Source organism: Dipodomys merriami, unplaced genomic scaffold (genome assembly GCF_024711535.1).
Source record: "Dipodomys merriami isolate MVZ:Mamm:240054 unplaced genomic scaffold, mDipMer1.0.p SCAF_9, whole genome shotgun sequence".
Classification (NCBI taxonomy): Eukaryota; Metazoa; Chordata; class Mammalia; order Rodentia; family Heteromyidae; genus Dipodomys; species Dipodomys merriami.
This window is the reverse complement of record NW_027206512.1, coordinates 25399243-25421201: the sequence shown is the minus strand read 5'-3', so window position 1 is coordinate 25421201 and position 21959 is coordinate 25399243. Positions and strand designations below refer to the sequence as shown.

The following is a 21959-nucleotide window of genomic DNA, read 5'->3' as shown; positions in this document are numbered from 1 at the left end:
CAAGAGGGGAGACCCAATTGAAGAAATCAGGATGAAAGGGGAAGTATTCCAACACATGAGGCATGGTCATGGCTTGAAAAGACACAGTGTTAATTCTTGAGAACTTTGGCACAATTCAGCAGTGGAGTTAGCTGGTCCTAGCCTTCTCTTTGCTTGGAATCTCTACCATATGTTATTGATCTGTCCATATTTCTCACATACTTACAAACCAATTTAGTAGGTTATCTGTCCAGAAATAGATCTAGTTGTTTTACATTTTCCTGTTGATTGCTGAGATGTTGTTTCTGATAATCCCTCTAGCTGCATTTCTGAAGTATCAGTTGAGGCATATATGCCATTGAATATGACTTTGGTTACTTTAGTGATGGTTAATTGGGCAAAAACAATTGTCCATTTTGTTGTGTGCTATATATTTTATGCACAAATTCATTGATTATCAATTCAGAGACCTGTCAGTGTTGACTCCAGTATCCAAACGCACAGGCTTTATGTGATAAGTCTGTCAATGCAATGGTTTTCTCAAAGTGTCAGTTCTCCATTTAGGAAGAGATGCCACAGTGAGGAGGTGGGAAGGCAGCCAGGTTCCACACTTGGGGCCAGTGTGATTTGGAAATGGTTTTTAAACTAACTTTACTAAGAGTGATTTTATGAATGGACCCTAGGAGCAAGGGAAATGTATATCCGTTCCTTTGCTTTGTTTACTTTTCACTTCCAATGGAAAAGATTCTGCTCTATTCAGTGTTTACCTCCATCCAACCTGCACTGCAGTGGTGACTTTGTTTGGGCCCCATCTTTGGTGGATATTTGTTTTACCTACTTCACAGAACCAGAAAATATATCATTAATTGATGTGGCAAAGCACTATTTATTATACTAATTGACTATCTTTTGAAGTTTGGAATCCACCTTTCAATCAAGGGCTTGAACTTGGGCCTGAACATTTGTCCCTAAGTTATTCTCTCGTCTTTGTTTGCTCATGGTTAGCACTCTACCACTCAAGCCAAAGCCCCACCTCCAGCTTTTGAGTGTTTAATAGGAGATTAGAATTTCACTGATTTTGCTGCATGACCTGGCTTTGAACCATGATCCTCAGATCTCAGTCTTCTGAGTAGCTAGGATCAAGGCATGTGCTCTCAATATCACTTTTGTGAAAAGGGTTAGATTCCTGAGTCATAGTGACAGTGACTTAGAGTTCCTGGCCTAAATGGGATTAAGGTTAAAAAAAGTAATAATTAACTAGTAATTCTAGGTCACATAAGGTTAGGATTGCAACCATTTGTCAATCAGAATTGTTAGAGACAATTCACGAGAGTAAGACAAAACCAATGCAAAATTGAAGGAAATAATCAGAATCAGTTCCATAAGGCAAAAGCTAAGTAATTGCTGGTGACTATATGTTTTAAGAAAAGGCATGACTAATATAAGACATTAAGAAAATTTGGCTTCTAGCCTGTTGTTACATGCTATTCTGGAGCCCTTAGCAGAAATTCATTGTGTGCTCTTCTATTCAGGTTTACTCAAAAATCCAGAAAATTCACTAAATCTCTCCACTACTGGTCATGATTATTAATTACTTTTTCATTCATCCATTCTGCCCGTTTCACCTCGTGTAATGAGGGAATGCATCTATAATTTCAAGAATTTGTATCAGTGCATATAAACTATTTCAGTATGTAATTTCATATCCACATGTACTGTACTGCACTTTCATTAAATTAACCTGTATTAACTTCTACTAATTACATTTTTCTTTTGTTCTATTCCCTCCTTACACCTGTATGTGAAAAGCTTTCAGTCGGTTCTATGTTCCATCCTCAAACATTGGCAATGCATTTTGTTATTGTTTATACTAAATCATGCTCTCATTTGAATCTCCTTTCCCTCAAACAGCCCAACAATTACATCACTATGTATATATAAATATATATATACACTTATGCATATTGATTATATAAACTTATACATATACATACATAGCAATGAAACAGTGATATATAGATATATATGTACAAAGAAAGAGAGTGGTATATATACTTATATACTTATAGATATATCCACATTATATATGGTATTCTGTATACAAATATAATACTATATATATAATAACACTGTATACTCTGTGTACTCTGTATGTGAGAGGAAACTTGTGACCTTTGTCCTTCGGGACCTGACTTAATCTATTGAACGCACTAATCTCCAATTTCTCCCTAATTTGATTACAAATGATATGACAGTCTTATTTCTGTAAAATACTCTAATATATACATGTATAGATCTCTATTCATTTTCTTTTATAAGTATATATGTGTATATGTATTTATATATGAATACATCTCTCTATATTTCTCATTCATTGAAAAGTCAAAGGTCATCTAAACTGACTTCATAACTTGTCTTTTAATAAATAATGCTGCATTAAACATCTGAGTGTGCAATTACATTACTTCAGAGATGTGACCAACAGTGATATTAAGTCCTTCACCAGCTCCATGTCTAGTTTTTGAGAAACTTGCATGTTGCTTTCCATAGGAGCTGCACTGGTTTGCATTGCTCCCATATCATGTTTTCTTTACCCTTATAGCCTGGTTAGCATCCATAGTGCTCTTTTGTAGAATTTTTTTTTTAGTTATCATATCTTTGTAATTTGAGAGTTTTGATTGTGATATTTCCATATACACACATTGTGTACTTGGAACATATTTTCATTTTTCACTCTATTCTCACCCCCTTCCACGGTCTCCTTTCTCAAGTAGCGTTTTGTTCATTTAATCATGACACTCTCCTCAATGTGTGTGTTCAATTTCCTTTTATCCTCTGTGTTCCACGGTAGCCTGTCCTTTCTCTCTTCCTCCTTTTGCTGATCCCTTCTTTAAAGGTCCTGTATTCACCTTCATCTTGAGTGTTGCATACTATCATTATCATCATCATTTTTGTGTCCACTCCACAAATGAGTAAGACCAAACTGTATTTAGCATTTTTATTTTTAGTTCATAGCAGGCAACCTGATGATTTCCAGTTTTATTTATTTATTTATTTTCTCATTCATGGGGCCTAAACTCTAGGTCTGGGCGCTGGCTCCCAACTCTTCAGCTCAAGGTTACTGCTCTACCACTTGAGGCAAATGCCACTTCCCTCTTTTTTTCTGTTTATGTGGTGCCTATGCATGCAAGGCAAGCACTCTACTACTGAGCCACCTTCCCAGTCCCTCCAGTGTTAATTATTTTCCTGAGAATGATATAGTTCAATTTTTCCTTATGGTAGAGTAATATTCCTTTGTATATTTAATGTTAATAGCCAATCTTACTGTATATAATAATTTGAGGAAGAAATTAAAGTAGACTAGAAGTTGCTTTGAAAAATAGAGATGCTTTGAATATAGAGATTCATTATAAGTGCAGAAAAAGAATCTGCAAAGTTTTTTTCTGTTAAATACATAATATAATAAAGAGCACAGATATATTATTTTGTTTTTATAAATTTGTTTTATCCTATGTTTAAAATATAGACTGATTATACATTTAAATGTTAATAAAGGGTAGATGTAATTACCTATTTCCTTTTGTAATGTTACTTTCATAATTAGTTTTATTAATGCCTCCTATTGTATAGCAGTTGAATGAAAATGAGAGTCTCATGTTTGCTTGAGCATATACAGTTTTGCCTTTACTCAAATCAAACCATCACCATACTATCTCCATTTCCTAAGGAACGGGGATTACACATGTACAACACAATGCCCATCAAATCCCTTATTTATTTATTTGTTTATTATTTGCTTGTTTATTTATTTATGTCAGTAATGGGCCTTGAACTCAGCGACTCATGGTCTGCATTCTATTTGCTGAAGTTTATTACTCACTTTAACCACAGTTCCATTTTTGGTTTCTGCTGGTTAACAGAGTTAACACTCTCCTAGACTTTCCTTCCTAGGCTGGCTTTGAACTGTGATTTTTCAGATCTCAGTCTCTTGTGTTGCTGGTATTACAGGCATGAGCCACCGAGGTCTTAATCATATCTAATTTTCCTATATTCATTACATTCATAAAATCTGTCCATAGGTCAAAAGCAATAATCATGTCTCAGTGACCATGTATAATGCACACCTTCTAACTTTCCTACCCAAATCAGGCCTTTTCCAGTAAATTTTCACTTCTTTTGTAGTTGGCTATCTTCACATAGATGGTAGTCCCATTTAAGTCTCCTTTCTTCACTTTCTCTCACTCACTCTTTATATTTATGAAAATCTTAGTTAGCTTTGAGTTAGCAGAAGTTTACTTCAATTATTGTCAACTATCTCCCATATGTCAGTAGTCTGAATACAATGTTACCTCTTTTAACCTATCCCTCTCTTTTTCTTTGGACAGACACACAAAGAGTTCATTTCATTTTATCTTAATAAAATATTCCTTTTTAGAAAATGCCCATAAAACTTTGGATTATATGCTTTTCTCAAACTAACAGACTCAAATTTCCATATGTCCCAGTTATTTCAGTTATACTATCTACATAAATCAGTGACATGGAACTTTTTGAGGAACTCTGACATTAGAATTGTACATTGCTTCATTTTTAATCAAGAGTAAGATCAGTTTGAAAATACAAAAGTAATAGGTTTAGGTCAAGTGTGAAGGAGAATCCTTCTTAGCTTGATTGTGCTAAAAATCACTAGAATGTTTTTCCTTAGCAGGCTTTTAGTCCATTTCCTGAGTGTTGAAAGCTCTACTCCCTCTTTTTCTTCTTGCCCATCTTAAAAACCTTTTGGTAAACAAGAAAGCAACATTTTAAGACAAGGAAGGTAACAGTGGCCACACAGGCCAGTAGGAATCCAATGACATCCAGAGAATGGTACTGGTACCAGGTGAGGTTGTGGGAAAGTGGCCTCAGATGCTTGGCTCCTTTGTGGCGCATGACAAATTCAATCCAGAAGACAGCTCGATCCAGGGGCTTCATAGGCTGATCATGGTGAATGGTTGACAACCACATAGCATTCTTTTTGTAGCTAAAGGTAAATCAAATTGATGTAAGTATATCAAATGAACTAGAAAATACAGATATTGAAATTTTCTGCAGATGAGTCTAAAAAAATTTTGAGAGAAAAGACAATGCTTTTCTTCTGCTGTATTTTTAGACATGTTAGGGCAAAAGGCAAGAGCTTCTTCATGACCCTGGATTTAACCATTTAGAAAAATCTTGTTAAAGTCGTGGGAGGGGGGGTGTGTGTGGGAGGGGGAGGTGGGTTGGATGGGAAGGGATAGAAATATGAAACAAAGGAGGAGGCAACATTGCTTGATAAGAAAAGTACTCATTATCTTGCCCATGTAATTGTAACTCCTCTGTATGGTATTTTCACAATAAAAAAGAGAAAAATCTTGTTAACACAAGAATTTCTGAAGACAAATATAGAATTATCAAAGAAATTCACAGCAATATAAAAGCTTAATTATTAATGCATCTGTTGTTCACAGTTTAGAATTGTGTCATGATTTAGAGATTGATAGATAATTTAATCAATAAGTTTTTTTCCCCTGAAGGCTCTCTTTATCATTTATTGGTGCTTAATTATTATTTAACTACAAAATTCCCTGTCTCCTTTTTTTGGTCTGGTCTTATGCCTTCACACTCTCCTTGAGCTTTCTTTGCTCAGGGGAAGAACTCTACCACTTCAGCCACAGATCCAGTTCTGGCACTTTGAATGTTGAGATCAGAGTCTGAGGGACTTTTCTGCCTGGCTTGATGTCAAACCACAATTCTCAGATTTCAGCCTCTGGAATCACAGCTAGAATCACAGGCATCATCCATTGGCTATCAACTTGCCTTCCTTTTATTTCTTGACCCTTTCACTTACTTGTTCCACTATTACTCTATGACTTGCCTTTTCTTTTTATGAACCTATTTTGAAATGTCTCAGTTTTTATTTGTCTGCTGTTATACAGCAAAAAGATAGGAAATGGAAAAATAGAGATAATTGAGTTCCTCTTGAATTATGAGAAATAAATGTACTCATATTTAGGATGATTTTAATTATTCATCTTTTCAGATAGACAATCAAAGACATTTGCTAACATGGCTGTTATTTTTCTTTTTAGTATTATGATGTTAGGCCCAATAAGAGAGTGCTCTAGTCACTTTGAGGCAATATAAGTACATGGGATTTCTGTTGAAACTGTTCTTTCTAGTATGTAAGGTGAAAATGGGCATGCCTAGAGAATGATTATTAAGGGTAATTCCAAGTTGTTATAGAAGGTGAGTATTGCAATGGCAATTATCACTGTTAGTTTAAAAGAACTTGCTGATATGGGTGAGCTTCAGCCAGGACTAGTAGTGATCCTTTTTGTAATACAGCAGGCAAAAAAGAAAAGGAACTGCATCAAAAAACGAATGAAATGTGTGCTTATGCTAAGTTTTAGCATGTACTATCTAGTTAAGAAATCTCCTGTATTGCTCCGTATCAACATTGTATCTGTTCATAATTTAATAAGAACAATATATGAGAACTATACTTGTATAGCAAATAAAAATACAAGAATAAACTGCCTTTCAAAACAAAGGAAGATAAAATATGGCTCACAAACTATATGTTATGGTGCTCAATATCTGTAGGAAAATGGAAGTCAGAGCTAGATGCTGATAGCTCCTGCCTGTAAACTTGTCTACCCCAGGAGGCTAGGTCCTGACAGTCACAGCTCAAAACTGGAAATGGTAGAAAAGTCTGTAAAATAAAGTCAGAGCCATAGCTTAAGTCATAGAATGCCCTTTTTTTTTGTCAGTTTTGGGCCTGAACTCTGGGCCTGGTCGATGTCCCTCAGTTCTTCAGCTCAAGGCTAGTGCTCTACCACTTGAGCCACAGAGCCACTCTGGGCTTTTTGTACTTGTGTGGTGCTGAGGAATTGAGCCCAGGGCCTCATTCATGCAAGGCAAGCACTGTGCCACTGAACCACCTTCTCAGCCCTAGAATGCCCTTTAGAAAGCTAAATATTTGAGTATTCAGGTCTGAGTTCAAACCCACTACCCCCCAAATATGATCAAAGTAACACAGCCTTTACAATGTGTCTGCTATACTATTATATCAAATAAAAGTAAAACACACTACATTAGTTTTATAGTTATGGTGAAAGGGAAGAATTACATACAGAGTATTACTGAGTATAAGAGGAAATTAATAGTATAAGTGAATTTTACCTATTTATTGAAATAATTTGAATAACAAGTTATTATTACTTCAGATATTTTAGTTATCATGCAGTTACATTTCACTTGTACTTCTGAAGGTAATTTCTTTTTTTATTTTATGATTGTTCTGAATAAGATAATCATACTCCCTTGATATCTAAGAATATGCATACATTTCAAAAACTGTTCTCTTTTCTTACCAGGATGAATCAGGTAATTTTAAAAGGTGTAGTTAGTTAACAATGATAGAATCTAAGCATTAACATAGATATTTGAGGAATCATTTATATTAGGAATGTGAAATTTGATTATTGTCTTGCTGTTTAACAATACAAACCATTTAGAATGTTTTGAAGAAACAACAAACTCTAGAAATTGAAATGACAGATATTTTCATGTGGTTCACAAGAGTAAAATTTCAACCACCGAAACTTCATGCTCTATTTTTCAAACACACTGAATTTTTATTTTATAAAGAGTAACTAGTGCAATCTTAGGTGGAAAGAAAGTTATAACTGAATGGGATAGTTAGTGTTATTTGTGGAGGCAGAGTTCATGTGCCTCTAATTCACTCCTTTCCTAAGCTTCCTTGCATTCTTCTATTGTCATTCTTAGTGATTCCTTTCAGTCCACTTTGCCTATTTTCCAATTTTGTACTATTCTCAAAGTTTTGATAATTCCTTTTTACTGAAATCACCTGGGGAACAAAACAAATTATGGTTGGAAATGAAACTGGGTCTGTGTAATCTCAGCATTCCAAATGCTGACAGATGATGATCATGAGTTTGAGGCAATCCTGGCCTATATAGAAGAACAATGTTGCAACACAGATACTGACACAGACAGAGACACATACAGACACACACAGACACAGAGACACACACATACACACACACACACACACACCCCATGCATACAAACATACACAAATATTATTGTGACTTATGAAACACATGATGGGTTATTGATGAATCTTCCAGAATTAATCAAGTCTTAACTGAGGGTACCTTTCATGGTCAGACTTATGTGAGAAATTATTTATAATCACAATTTGGTCAAACAAGAATCAGACTAATGAATAGAGTAGAGTGGTCATGAATCATGAGCAAGTCCCTGGGTGTAATGTCCAGATGAACAATAAGAAGGATAGACTTACATACAAATTCACACATACACATCATCAAGGTTATACTCACACAGGGTTGTTAATGACTGCTTCCAGCGCTCTCAGCAAGTCTTTGCTTGATATTGCTCTTATATCCAGTTGAATAGCTGCTCCTTTGGCCACCATGTGAGCAATGTTATCACGTTGTTCCCCAAACAAAGGAATGCCCACCATGGGAATCCCATGATGGATCGCCTCATAGATGCCGTTAGCTCCACCATGAGTGATGAAAGCTTTTGTTTTGGGATGGCCTAGGATTAGGGACATTTCAATACACTTGTTCATTAAAAGTCTTAGACATGAAATGAAAAATGTATAACGTGAGCAATGAAAAGAACAGTGTTGTCTAAATAATAATTCTTGAACCAATGAGTTACATTTAATTTGCCTTTATGTCACTCTGCAAGTAGCATCTAATCAACTGGGGATGTAAGTAAAATTCCCATGGTTTGTGCCCTAAGTTTTGTATGTCTTGAGATTTGAAAACGAATATACCATTTCCTGTGCAACAGATAGGAAAACAACATAATGGATCATAGCAAATTCCAAAACAAGAAAATGGTCATGTTAGATTATGCTCACATAAAATTAAAACTAGTACATTAATCTAATGAAGGAGGGATGCTTGAAATAGAGTGTATTACCATTTCATATGAAGCAATTTTTCCCACATAGAAGGCAGACTCCTTCAAAATAAAAGAAAGTAGCAAGTTTCAGTGGCATTGCAAATACTTGCTGTACTTTAGGAGGATGGATAATGTAAGGATGAATTAAAGGACAGAGAGATAACCTCAGGTAATTATAGAAAATTATCTATCAAAGGTAAATATATTTGCAGAAAGATAAACTGATTATAAACAATATGATGTAGTATTATAAAATTCCACCTACTTATGCTTTTTTTTCCTTAGGAAAAAATGTGTGGTTTCACTTTTGAGTTTTATTAATACATCTTCACCAGTTTTTTTTCCTGTTGTGTTGTTATCAACTACTTCTACAGTTACTCCTGCTTTCAGTATGTGTTTTTCAGAGTCTTACCAAGGAGGTCATTCTGGGGGAGCCACTTGTACAGCCGAGTATTTGGTCCTAAGGTGTCTGGTTTCTTTCCATTAAATCTCCAAAGAATCTGGTGGGTTGAGATAAAATATTTTTAAATTTCAAAATGTTACTTTTTAAAATATAGAGATCACACAGTTAAATGACTTACATAGAATGAATAAATAGAACAGGTAGGGTTCATTAATGAGGTCTATTATAAGACTAAGAGAAAAAGAATATCGACATTTCCTGCACTTATTTTCACACTCAATAAGATGGAATGTCATCATAATTTTCATAATATTTAGACAAATGATGTAATAAATGACAAATGAATGCATTCCAAATTTTTTTATGTAGTCACAGTGATAGATCTGGTGCATAACAGCACTTAAAATTCTTATGATTAACATCTTACCACATAAATATTTACGAAATGCTAGTTTTAGCTACTAACCATTATAAAATGATATAAGGGTAATGTTCGTTCATTCTATGAGATTTCATTTTAGTTTCACATTTTCATTTGTTCCTTTCCTGCCTATTTATAACAACTATTTTACCTTCACAGTTCTCCCTGGAGAGAAGTTATGTGAAAAAAATATTGTCGTGTTTGACCAGAAATGTAATCAAATTCCACAATGAGTATGGTATTAAGTCAGATTATATTACAGAATGTTCAACATTATGGAGTTAGTACACAATATTAACATACTATTCATACTATGAAGGTCCTCACATGACTGTAGCTAGTATCCTGGCAATTTAGCCCCCTTAAATGTTGTTTGGGCACATTGATCTGGACAGACAGACAAATGGTCCTCAGAACCAATTATGTGGTTGCTGACTGGGCCTTTCCATGGCACCCAGATCAACAACTCACACCATTGTACTGCATGTTAAGGCTGCATTTGCTGCCTCATGACCAGCACATGAACACATGTTATTTTCGTCCAATCTTTTCTAAAGACAAATTCCTCTTATCTATGTAACCAATTCTTTATGATTAATCAATTAATTCTTTTTTAGTAATTACATTAAACTAGTTGTATCACACAAATTATTAGTTGTGATATCTCAGAAAAGTTGCAAGCTGAAATTTGATCACAAATTGATGATACTGACATCCAAACTTACAATCATTATTGTGGTAAAATCTTTAAATGTAGGAAATGGAGCTAGCCTGTAATTTATAAAAGGAATCCAAATTTTACTGATGGTACATTTATTTTTCAGTAGAATATGTCCCTTTTCACATGAACTCTACAGATCTTGTTTCATATATGAACAAGGCCCAGTCCTGTAGGGCAGGATGTCTGTATTTACTTTCTCTGAATTAATCAGGCTGAATACATACCTGGCAGGAGGAGTGAACCTTCTTTTTCCGTTCTCTGAAGAACCCCCTCAAGTGAACACTAAATGGGTAAATTACAAAATTGAACCCTGAACTATGTAGAACATTTCAAACCTTTTTTTCTACATGCTAATTGTTATTGTATGATGTCACTTATCAAGTGTAATTTAATTTCTTCATGAAACTTGCTTAGTTTATTGAGAGGCTTTAACATTCTTGTTATGACTAGATGAAAATTTCAGGATGTCTCTGAAGTCATGCTGCAATACCATGCTAAAGACAAAGTTTCACTCTCTGGCTGTTGTGTTTATTCTGATGACAGAATTCATGTTGTACTTACTGTAAATTTAAAACAATCCACATTGAATGCTATCTGAGCATATGTGATGCATTGCTTTGTCTTTATACTGGCTAAGATAAGTTAGAGCTGTAGTAACTGTGTATCTTTCACCAGGAAACCAATACAATCAGAAACCTGCAGGGTTGAATGCCGATTCAGTGAGGACCACTGTTGAGGTACACTATCTCACCTTTTGTGGAACTTGCGCCAGTGCTGATGCAATCTCATTGGCTGTCTCCTCTGTCATGTTATCAACCATTGACCCCAGGGAAAACACCACCACACCACTGTCCTCAGAGCTCTGCACAAAGTCTTCCATTTCCTGTGAAGAAAAACTTTGCCTCAACACACATACACACACACACACACACACACAAACACACAAAAGTAGTAGTGAAGCAAACATTTAAAATATTGCTCAATTCAACTAGCCAAGCATGTATGGCTCTTGCCTGTAATCCTAGCTAGTCAGGAGGTTGAGATCTGAGGATCATCGTTCAAAATCTGCCTGGGAAGAAGTGTCTGTGAGACTCTCAGCTTCATTAACCAAGAAAAGGCTGGAAGCAGAGCTGTGACTCAAGTGCTAGAGTGCTAGACTTGAGCAATGAAGCTCAGGTACAATGTCCAAGTTCAGTTCAAACCCTACTTATGACAGGCAAAATGATTAATCGAAAACTAGGAGGGAAAAATCAAATACTATCAGACAATACCCAAAGATGATACATAAGAAACAATAAGATACATAAAACACAAAATTTTCCATTAGCCAACAGTAAGGGCACAGGTAGTATTAAATCAGATATTGGCACCAGTGTGCAATAAAATTTCCAAACATTTCCATCTTGAGTCTAAATTATTCTCTAGCATTTTCCCCCTTATATTAAGTAAAGTAAAACAGGCACAAAGAAACATAGGTCCCATGGTTTCCCTTATTTGCAATAACTAGTATACATCTTAGACAAGCAGTAATGGTCAGATAAGTTGATGTTAGGCAAAATGAACCCCAAGATAAGGATTCAAATGTTTTTTCTTTCTTGCTATTATTTCTAACATATTTATAAGATGATTTCTTTGTTGCTTTGTATGTCCCTCCTCACAGTATAACCCCTGTTTTCACTGTATTTGCTGTTGGTATAATTTGTGGAGGGGAAGAGAAAAAACAAATTGTATAAATAGGGATACAGGTGGACCCAATACAACAATGAGATATATAAGACTTTATGTGGAAAAATGAACTTTACAACTTTGTAGGCAGTGGGTGGGAGGTGGGGAAAACCATGAGGGGGGTGGGGGATGAGAGGGCAGGGATGGTAAGTGGAAACAAAGGAGGAGGCAATAATGCTTGATAGAAATGCACTCATTACCTTGGTCATGTAATTGTAGCTCCTCTGTACGTTATTTTACAATAAAATTTTATTAATATTAAAAAAGAAAAAGATTAGTTCTTGTAAATTGTTCTTACTAGTCTAATTTCTTTTTTATATATCTTTTTCAATTCTCATTTCTCAACTGATATCTGAGCATTGTTCATCTAATATTTCACGATTAGTGATGGAGAAACTTTCTTTGATTCCTATCAGATGTTACTTTAATATTGTAATTTTTCCTTTCCCACATGCTTCCAATTTTTACTAATTGATTCTAAAGCCTCCTTTTAAATTGACTAAGGGTTGTAGTAGAAATAGATGCACTGTTTCCTTGCATGTCTAATACTTATTTCTTTGTATGTTAATCACTTGATAGTTTTATGAGTGAATCAAGGATTCCTTCTAGGTGCTGACTCATAAAATCTTTATTAAGCTGACTTTGTTCTGTATGACTCTAAGTTTTCTGAGATCCAGAAACTTGTGATGGTTCAAAAATTAGTTTCTCTTGGTAGAAAGCTTTACCCCACTTCCTGTATTTCTTTCAGTGTAAACAAAGACTTGTATTGAGTGGTCCAGAACCATATTTATTGAAAAGGAAATGAAATAACACAGACAAAAGGTTATCAATTTACCTTAGGCAAGGGTTTGGCAGGTTTGCAGTGGAGTCCTCCAACAAAATCAACATTTGGTAAAGTTGGGCGAGGGAATTCCAAGTCCCAGTAAGATCGAATAAGCCAGATTTCTGCTTTACTCATGGTCTCCATTAAGGTAGTGGGTCGTCCTGAGTGGAGAGGAAAAAGTAACTAGTAGGTAAGGACATGAAAGAGTTGTTTAAAATAAAATATTTATATTTCTCTAAAAACTCTTGGTATAATTTGTACTTAATGATATAGAATGTGTTTGTTGATAAAATGTACTACACAGGAAATATGGTTTAAGTGTGGATTTGTGAGAAAAGAATTCTGGTAAGACACTATATCTATGGAACCTCAATTTATTAGCAGTCATCAATAATCATTAAAATAAGCAATTATAGAATTAACTATGCATTTCTTTTCTCATTATCCATTAGAGAAAATTTCAAACTCCAGACTCAATAATTCTATCATCGTCACAGAAATTATTTTCTCTGCAGTACTTAAACTAGTTTTCTATGTTGTAATAACTGTTCATTGATGCTTGATTTCCCATATGAGTAAATTTTTATGACTGTGGCTGAATTTCTTCCTTCTAGTTGATTCACATTAGGAGCCTAAAATATTTATTTTTATGTGGAAGCACTGGAAAATATCATCTGGAAGTATTTCATAAATATTGAGACTAGATAATTGAATTTACTTTATTGATGGCTAATATTTTAGTAAATGTAGAAACATAATAAGAATGACAGAGATTAATCACAAGTATATCACCACTTTACTAGATTGTATGTCTGTAAAATAGGTTATAAGAAACAATAAAGGAATGTGGATGCACTAAGAGTTATAGTTATTGAGTCTGTGCTGAAACATTGTATTGGTCAAGAATAAGGAAGCCATTTAATAAATCCATAAAACTGGTCGCCGATGGCTCACACTTCTAACCCTAGCTACCCAGGATTCTGAGATCTGGAAGAGTGAAGTCTGAAGCTAACTTGGGCAGAAATATTCTCAAGACTACCCTTCCAATGAAGTAGCAAAATGCTGGGCTGGGGCATGGTTCAAGTGGTAAGGTACCAGTCCAAATAAGTAAGCCAAGTAAGATTGAGTTCTCTGAGTCCAAACCTCGGTATAAGCAAAAAGAAAATAAAGGAGAATACAAATAAATATTTTGATTTAAATAAGGAAATTGATCAAGGGAAACAATTTCTTATTTCCTGTTAAAAAATGTATCTCCTCATTATACATATTTTCATTCCTCAGTCTCTTCGGTAACTTGGTGATTTTGATAACAAAGAAAAAAAATGAACATTTTTTACTGAGGGTAATCTCTTACAGTGTCCTGTATAGATAGGTAATTGTCCATTGTCTTCTCTCTGATCATATAATCTGGTAGACAAATTTATATCTCATTTAACTGTTTCATCTACAACAGAAATTTCTCTTGTTTCACATGCATCTCAGAGTACCTCTTTCAACTTTTACAAAAGTTACGATTTTTCCCTATTAAACTTACCTAAAACACCACTGTAAAAGCTACTCCACTTCTTTGACTCAAATGTCTCGAACCAAAAGTCAAAATAAAGCATGCATATCATGTTTTCTACCCTCTCCATGAATGTCATCTGACCACTTAATCCTGATAGAATGACAGGCACATAAGAGGGAGGGAATAGAAGCCCTCCACTATACTTTTCTGTTGTGTAGCCAGGAAGGGAGCGGAGAGTGTACATGAAAGGAATCTCCAATAGCTCAGCCAGAAGCTCCCCACAAGGACTGACGGCATCTGCAACCACAACATCAAATCTTGCTTTTTGAAGCCTTGCTATAAGTTCCTTGTTCAGAGCTGCTTCTTTACAAATATTTAGCCAAACATCAGAAGATATCCTAAATAGATTCTCCAGTAATGGTGAATATGCCAAACATGTTGTTCTTGGTAGTTCATATGTCCACAAAGAGATTAACCTTGTGGTAACTGCGGCGAATTCATAGGTTTTGTAAGCCGAAGGGAAAGTTTCAAATTTAATGCTGGATGCTTCATTGCTATCAACAAAAATAGCAGATGATGGTCTCACAACTGTGACTTGATGACCCTTCAGGATGAGTTCGTCCAGTATTACCTTCATATTCATCCAGTGGCTATATTCCACGGGCCACACCAGTACTTTCCCACAGCTTCCAGAGTTAAAGTAATAACTCAGCTGTAATAGTAGTAGAACTGAAATCCATTTCCAAGTCATCCTGACTAACAGCACAGCGACCTTCAAACTATGTTCACCTCTGACTATTTCTTGTTCTTACATTCAAGTAAAAAATTGATCATGAAGTTAAAATATAACTTGGGTTGATCAAAGCAAATATGTAAAATGACCAATTGGGGCATGTGGACTGAATGGCAGATTTATAAAAGAAATTTAATTTCCTGATGATTTGACCGGTAAATGCAGCATCCCTTTTGTAATTAAATACTTTCAGGCAGCTAGGAGTCTATGACCTGTTTGTGTAAGTCACTTGTTTTATGTAAGCCATTTTATAATTATGCAAAAAAATTTTGGCAGCTGAGTGGTGACTTGGTTTTACATCCTCTTTGACACAGAAGAAACATAGTAATTTCATAATTGCTCAACATTTCTCAGATATCATGATTCAAGAGTTTTTGATAGTAACTGTTTTGAAATATAATTCACATTCATCCAATTCAGTTTAAAGTTTGGCATCAATGCTTTCTAGTATATTTCTAGAGGGCTGTAATCACCTCCACTATCAGTTTTCAAGTACTCTAATCAACAGTAAAGTATTCTAATAAAGAGTCATAAAAAATGCCCCCAGGATATCAATAAGATGGCTGATTCAAAGTGTTTGGAATACTTCACTCCACAGGAAGGTCCAAATTAACTAGAAACCACACATTCCCCAGGAGTATATGAGGCAGAGTGCCACAGTGATGGTTTTGAAACAGAAATTACAGAATACAGAGATCAAACATGGTTTACATACAAGGAGTCAAATATATAGCACACCTACATAATTATCTATTATATCTAATTGTGTATTTCAGATCTAGCTTCCACAAAGGAGTGAAAATATGCACTGTTGTAGTTTCTGAGTTTGGGTTATGTCACTTAACATGATTGGTCCTGGGTCCATCCTTTTCCATGGAAATGTCATAATGTTATTCTTTTTAATTGATGTGTAAAATTCCATTGTGTATATATGCCAATTTAACTGAGGTGAGACAGAAACTCTGAGTTGTTTTGCTTTCCATTTCATTTATGTTTAGAGATGATGAACATTTCCTTTTGTAGACTAAGAAATGTTTCAACCTTTAAAAATAGAAACCATAACTTCTACATATATATAATGTACTTTGCAAGATATTAAATACATTGGAGAAAAGTTATAAATAACGCAAATTCAATTAAAACTCCATTGAAGCTGAGCACTAATGGCTCACTTATGTAGTCTTAGCTCTTTGGGTCCTGGATATCACAAGGATCATGGTACAAAGGCAGAAAAGTTCATATCATAGTTCACATTGAACAGAAAAGTTCAAATCACAGTTCACAAAGGTCAGAAAAGTTCACAAAACAACATCAACAGCCAAATGTGGGTATATTCACCTGTCATCACACCTCCTAAAAATGCACAGAGAAGGCCATCATAGTTCAGGCTGACACAGGAAAAAAGTAAGAACCTACTTCAGACTCCTACTCTGTATTGTGAAGTGAACATGAACACTAAAGGACTGTCACATGCTTACTTGTGTGTTGCTTTCCAATAACATCCTTAGAACAGGGATACATTCTAAATGTTAACCTTAGATTCTTTAAGTAAGAGGCTGATTCAGAGTAATTACACAAATCAATGATTTCTATTTACAAATGGAAAATTTTGCATCTGATAGGTTTATTTTGAGCAAATTTTTAAAAAATTTCTAGAAGTTACATTAAGAACATATTAACCATTGAACAAATAACATTTTGATCTCTGAATTGCTTATGTTTCACATTCTCCCTAATTGCAAAGCCTTATATCACTGTAGTTTTTATGTTTTTGTGTCTCTTTAAGAAACTCTTACAGTGAATGGCAAGTTTCCTGATTCTTAAAGATAAACAATAAATTTTATAAGACAAAACTTAAGAGTCAGACATCGATGATGGCTGAAGCTTATAATTCAGCAATGGATGAAACTGATATAGGAAGATTTTGATTTTGAGGTCAGATCATACAAATTGACTGAGACTCTCTCTTGAAAGCAAACAGGAACATAAGGGCTGTGTATGAATCTTAATAAACAACTGTGCTTGCCTGGCAGGCATGTAGGCTGTTTTCCATCACCACTAATGAAAAAGAAAGGAAACAGACACTCTGTATGCAGTACACAGAAATACTATGTCAAAGAATGATTCAAATGAACATGGAAAGTGTAGATTAACCAAAGCAAGTGAAAATAAATTTAAACAGATATAAACTCAAAATAAAAATGATACTCTCTCCCCTATATTTTACATTTTCAGTATAAATTTCTATCATTTTAAAATGTTTCAGAAAATGAGAAAATATTGTAATCATATTAATAGCTTTGATTTACTTTATCTTCTACTCTCTCTGAAATGGCTCAAGCAGTAATACAGAGGATGAAATTGACCAAAGTACAAAATATGCGTGCATAGAAATACCAAGTGAAAACTTTTGTATGGCCAATATAGGTTAATTTTATAACCTTGAAAAAGAAATGACTATTATGGTTTTTATGAGTTCAAGAAAGTACAATCATAATAATATATTAGTTAAATTATTACTTATCTGATCATATGTAGATTTTAAGTTATTATTTTATATTGATACTTAGAGATGCAAATTCTTCTCAAGATTACTTGCTCTGTAAAGCTGGTATAAATTAACCCAGGACCTCCAACATGCTAGGTCATTTCACTGCCACTTATCTACACACATTCCTGACTATATCTATATTCTTGGTCACAGTCCAATTAACTGATGATCTTAAGCTTTTTCTTTTAGATCTGAAATGGGGACTCAAACTTGGTACCTGACCCTTTTACTCATTAGCTAGCACCCTACCAGCTGAGCCATGATAATTAACTAGAAAATAGTACAAGTAGTCCCACATTTTAAGTTTGCATTTACTTCTGGTAGAAAAATTAAACTTCAGATTATAAAGATTAACTACTGTAAGAGTTAGTGATTTTTATGGATTGACACAAGGATATCAAATAGTACAACCAGTGAAAATTGTCATAAAATTACTACATTTTATGAGGCTTTTTTTTACAGTTTTAATTGTCAAAGTGATGTACAGAGTTACATAAGGCAGTGAGTACATTTCTGGTCTAACTTGTTACCCCTCCTTCATTTTTCTCTCTCTTTCCTTTTCCCCAAACCCCCTCCCAAGTTGTACAGATCATTTCCAACATATTGTTTTGTGAGTATTGCTGTTGCATAGGTTCCCCTTTTTACCTTTTTTCTTAAAGTTATGATATTACTAGCAGTGCAATCAGTTAATAACTGGACCTCCAAAACAGGCCTTAGAAAGACCTTCAAGATGCAAACTATAGTGGTCTTCCTACTGTAGACAAATGTAGGGAAGGCAACAATTTTCTGCTGAAGTTCTCATGAAGCAGCCAGGGGGCCTCGCATATCCTGATGTGACCCAGAAAGAGACATTCTCACAATGCACAGCTTACTTGATAAGGCCTTCAAAGTAAACTTTGGCCCTTCTCGCTCATTTTCAGCCCCAGGATGAAGCTGAGTAGCTCAATAAATGCACTTCAGATGTTGGGAGTTGTTGGGAGCTGACAGTAAAGCTCAAAGGTCATCTTGAGCCCTGTGCTTGCTTGAAGGCCCATAACTAACTGGCTTACAGAAAACACCAGGTGCCCGGGATTGCTTTGCTGTATCTGCAGTTTGTTTTACTTTCTACCAGTTGACCTTGTCTTGTTTTTACTGCACTCTGTTTTTACTGAAATTTCCTTGTTTTTCTCGACTATTGTAACCTGATATTAGCTCTTGACTCCTAATAGTATATATTAGGGAAAGTTAAAAATAAACGCTGCTGCAGTCTTGAGCTGCAGACCTCTGACCCAATCCTTTGTCTTTTGTCTTTATTTTTCTGCATCCTTGCCCTCTAATTCAGGATTCCCTTTTGTCGCCTGCAGGCTCCGGTATTCAGATGCACTGGAAACAATTATTGTATCTCTTGGGCGCTGACAGGTGGTCTTCCTGCTTTTTCCATGCCTGATGCATTGTTCCAAAGCAACCCAAAGATATTCAAGGTGCTCCATCCTGCTTTCTGATCTGCCATTTTACAGAAGAAACATTTGAAAGCCAAGCCATCATTGACTAACTTGCTTTGAAAATATGACTTTAACTGAATCGCTACTTTTTGGAAAAGAATAATCTTCTGACTTTGTCTTTTGAATCCATGAGAACAATGACTTTTACTCTGAGGAGCTTTACCTGTGAGAAATACATCTCAGCTGGCAATGTAATCTCCTGTTCCTACAGAAGAAGCCCCTGAGACACTCAGCTCTCACGGATATGGCCTACAAGTGAAGATCTGTGTTGACACTACAGCAAAACACATATCTGGCATCAAGGCAAAGGCATTCATTATCACCAGTTCCCTAAGACTTATTATAACAACAAAGTATTTTACTCTGGAAACCATCCTATGTAACCGGTACCCAACTGATGTGTCACATGGACAAATATCAATATGGGACACAAGATACATGGAAAAAAGAAGATACTGTGATAATTCAAAGGGAACACAGTAACTTCTTGGAAAATATTTCTATGGTTTTTATTGTAAAACTACTGTGCAGAACGGTTACAGTTACATGAGCAAGGTCATGAGTACATTTCCTATTGAGGATTGTTGCCTCCTCCTTTTGTTTTTCCCCTACCACCCCTTCCCTCCCACCTCTTTGGAAATTTTTTTAAAGAAACCTTTCTTAAAAATTTATTTTATTCTGAAGATGCTGTACAGAGGGATTACAATCACATGAAAACTCAATGGGTCCATTACTTGTCCATCATTTTTATCCCTTCCATTCCATAACGAAATTAATTATTGCCTTAAAAAGAATTCAAATCAATAATTTTAAAGGCACTCACTAAGATACAAATGCTTGGAAGGATCAGCGAACCTTTAATAAATTTGGACAAAATTGATCCTGCCCAAAGCATATCAGCAAATGTTCATAAAAAATATAAACAAGCAGAATTATAAACACAAAAGAATATTTTAAGACACCTATTAAGGAATTGCTTTAGAGTAAAATACACAGCAGTAAATTTACATGAGATAACACAGGGTTGATATTCTGAAATTCCTGAAAAATGCATACCAACTACAGGATATATATATATGATATGTATATACATGTGTGTATAATATATAAAGAGCATATTTACTACATATACAACATATATACATATACTACATATAAAACATAGATATAATTTATACATGTGTAATATATTATATACATATTTGTGTGTATATATGTATATATTGCATATGCATATATAATATATGCAATATGTATAAATATAGAAAATATATGACATATATTTAATATATATATTGTCCCTCAAACATAAAAGAGAATAAAGTATTTTTCAAACTAGTAATTATTGTTTCCACTTACTACTATTAGTAGTAATTTAAGCACAAAAAATTCTTTTTTTTTTTTAATTGTATTTTATTTTATTTGAGAACATACTGTACAGAGGGGCTACAATTACATGGGCAGGATAATGCATACATTTCTTACCAAGCATTGCAGCCTCCTCCTTTGTTTACCCTTCACTTCCCTTCCCCGCCTCCCCCCTCCCCACCCAATTTTACCCCCCTCCCCCCACCCAATTATACCCCCCTCCCCCCCCACACCGACATTGTAAAGCTAGATTTGACATGACATAAGCACAAAAAATTCTTAAAGGTGTTTTACCTAGAAAGAAAAGGATGATACCATCCATCAAAGAGACACAGAAGTATAAGGCAAGTATACAAAAGCAAAAAGGAGAATTATAACATTCTCATTATAGAACACTGTCATATCACAAGGAAGAAAAGTAAGAGATGAGGAAACTAAACAAATTAGTCAACAGAAACAAAAAAATGACATGACAGGAATATATATTTATTAGTAATGATCTTGAATCAAAATAGATGAAGCTCCTCACTGAAATACATACAAATTAAGTAGATTAAAAATAAATATAACACAATAGACTGTGTCATCTGTGTGTTCTCACATGCACTGAAAGTAAAGGAACAAACTTGATCACAGAAATGCCTACCAGAAGAGAACAAGAGTGTTTATACTAAAGACGATAATATAGACTTTAGGTAAAATCCTGTGAAACACTACAAAGGAGCCTCATTCCATAATCATCAATGGATCAATACAAACAAAAGAGAAATCATAATTATCTCTCTCTATATATATATTCATCCAATGTTAGCAATAAATGAATAAAACATTATTAACCTAATACTAATATGTTGATACTAAATAACCCTTAGGAGACTAAACATCTAGCTTTCTTTATAGGACAGATTATGCAGGCAAAAATCAACAAAGAAACATTAGAGTTAAATTATAAAATAGGCCAAGCCGAACTAGCAAATGTTAACACATTCATTTAAAGGCTCCAGAATGAACATTCCTCTCATTAGTATAAGGAAAATTGTATATGATAAAACATAGGCACAAAACAAATACAAAAAATGCAGCAAAATTGGCATCATGAGAAATATTTTCTTGACCACACAAAATAAAACATGAAGTTAAAAAATATAGAACATTTAAAAACTACCAAAAATGGAGATTAAAGAAAATTCCTTGAACAAAGAATG

General features: G+C 34.6%; 1 protein-coding gene across 1 annotated transcript; it reads right to left on the bottom strand.

Moving 5' to 3' along the window:
• Window positions 1-2963: 2963 nt before the first annotated feature.
• LOC138820835 (UDP-glucuronosyltransferase 2B15-like) lies at window positions 2964-15339 on the bottom strand. The gene is made up of 6 exons (XM_070012733.1): window positions 14589-15339; window positions 13067-13215; window positions 11258-11389; window positions 9374-9461; window positions 8367-8586; window positions 2964-4999 (listed from the first exon to the last, which is right to left on the bottom strand). Exons 1-6 carry the CDS (start codon window positions 15310-15312, stop codon window positions 4720-4722), a joined length of 1593 nt encoding a protein of 530 aa, XP_069868834.1. The 5' UTR covers window positions 15313-15339; the 3' UTR covers window positions 2964-4719.
• Window positions 15340-21959: the final 6620 nt, after the last annotated feature.

What these genes read in the sequence shown, in the direction of transcription:
- LOC138820835 (XM_070012733.1), bottom strand. Translation starts at nt 15,312, where the DNA reads ATGACTTGGAAATGGATTTCAGTTCTACTACTATTACAGCTGAGTTAT. An exon ending in CTTTTACAGTGGTGTTTTAG is followed by an intron (nt 13,216 to 14,588) that starts GTAAGTTTAATA and finishes CTCTCCACTCAG; the next exon opens with GACGACCCACTACCTTAATG. An exon ending in CCCCCAGAATGACCTCCTTG is followed by an intron (nt 8,587 to 9,373) that starts GTAAGACTCTGA and finishes CCCTAATCCTAG; the next exon opens with GCCATCCCAAAACAAAAGCT.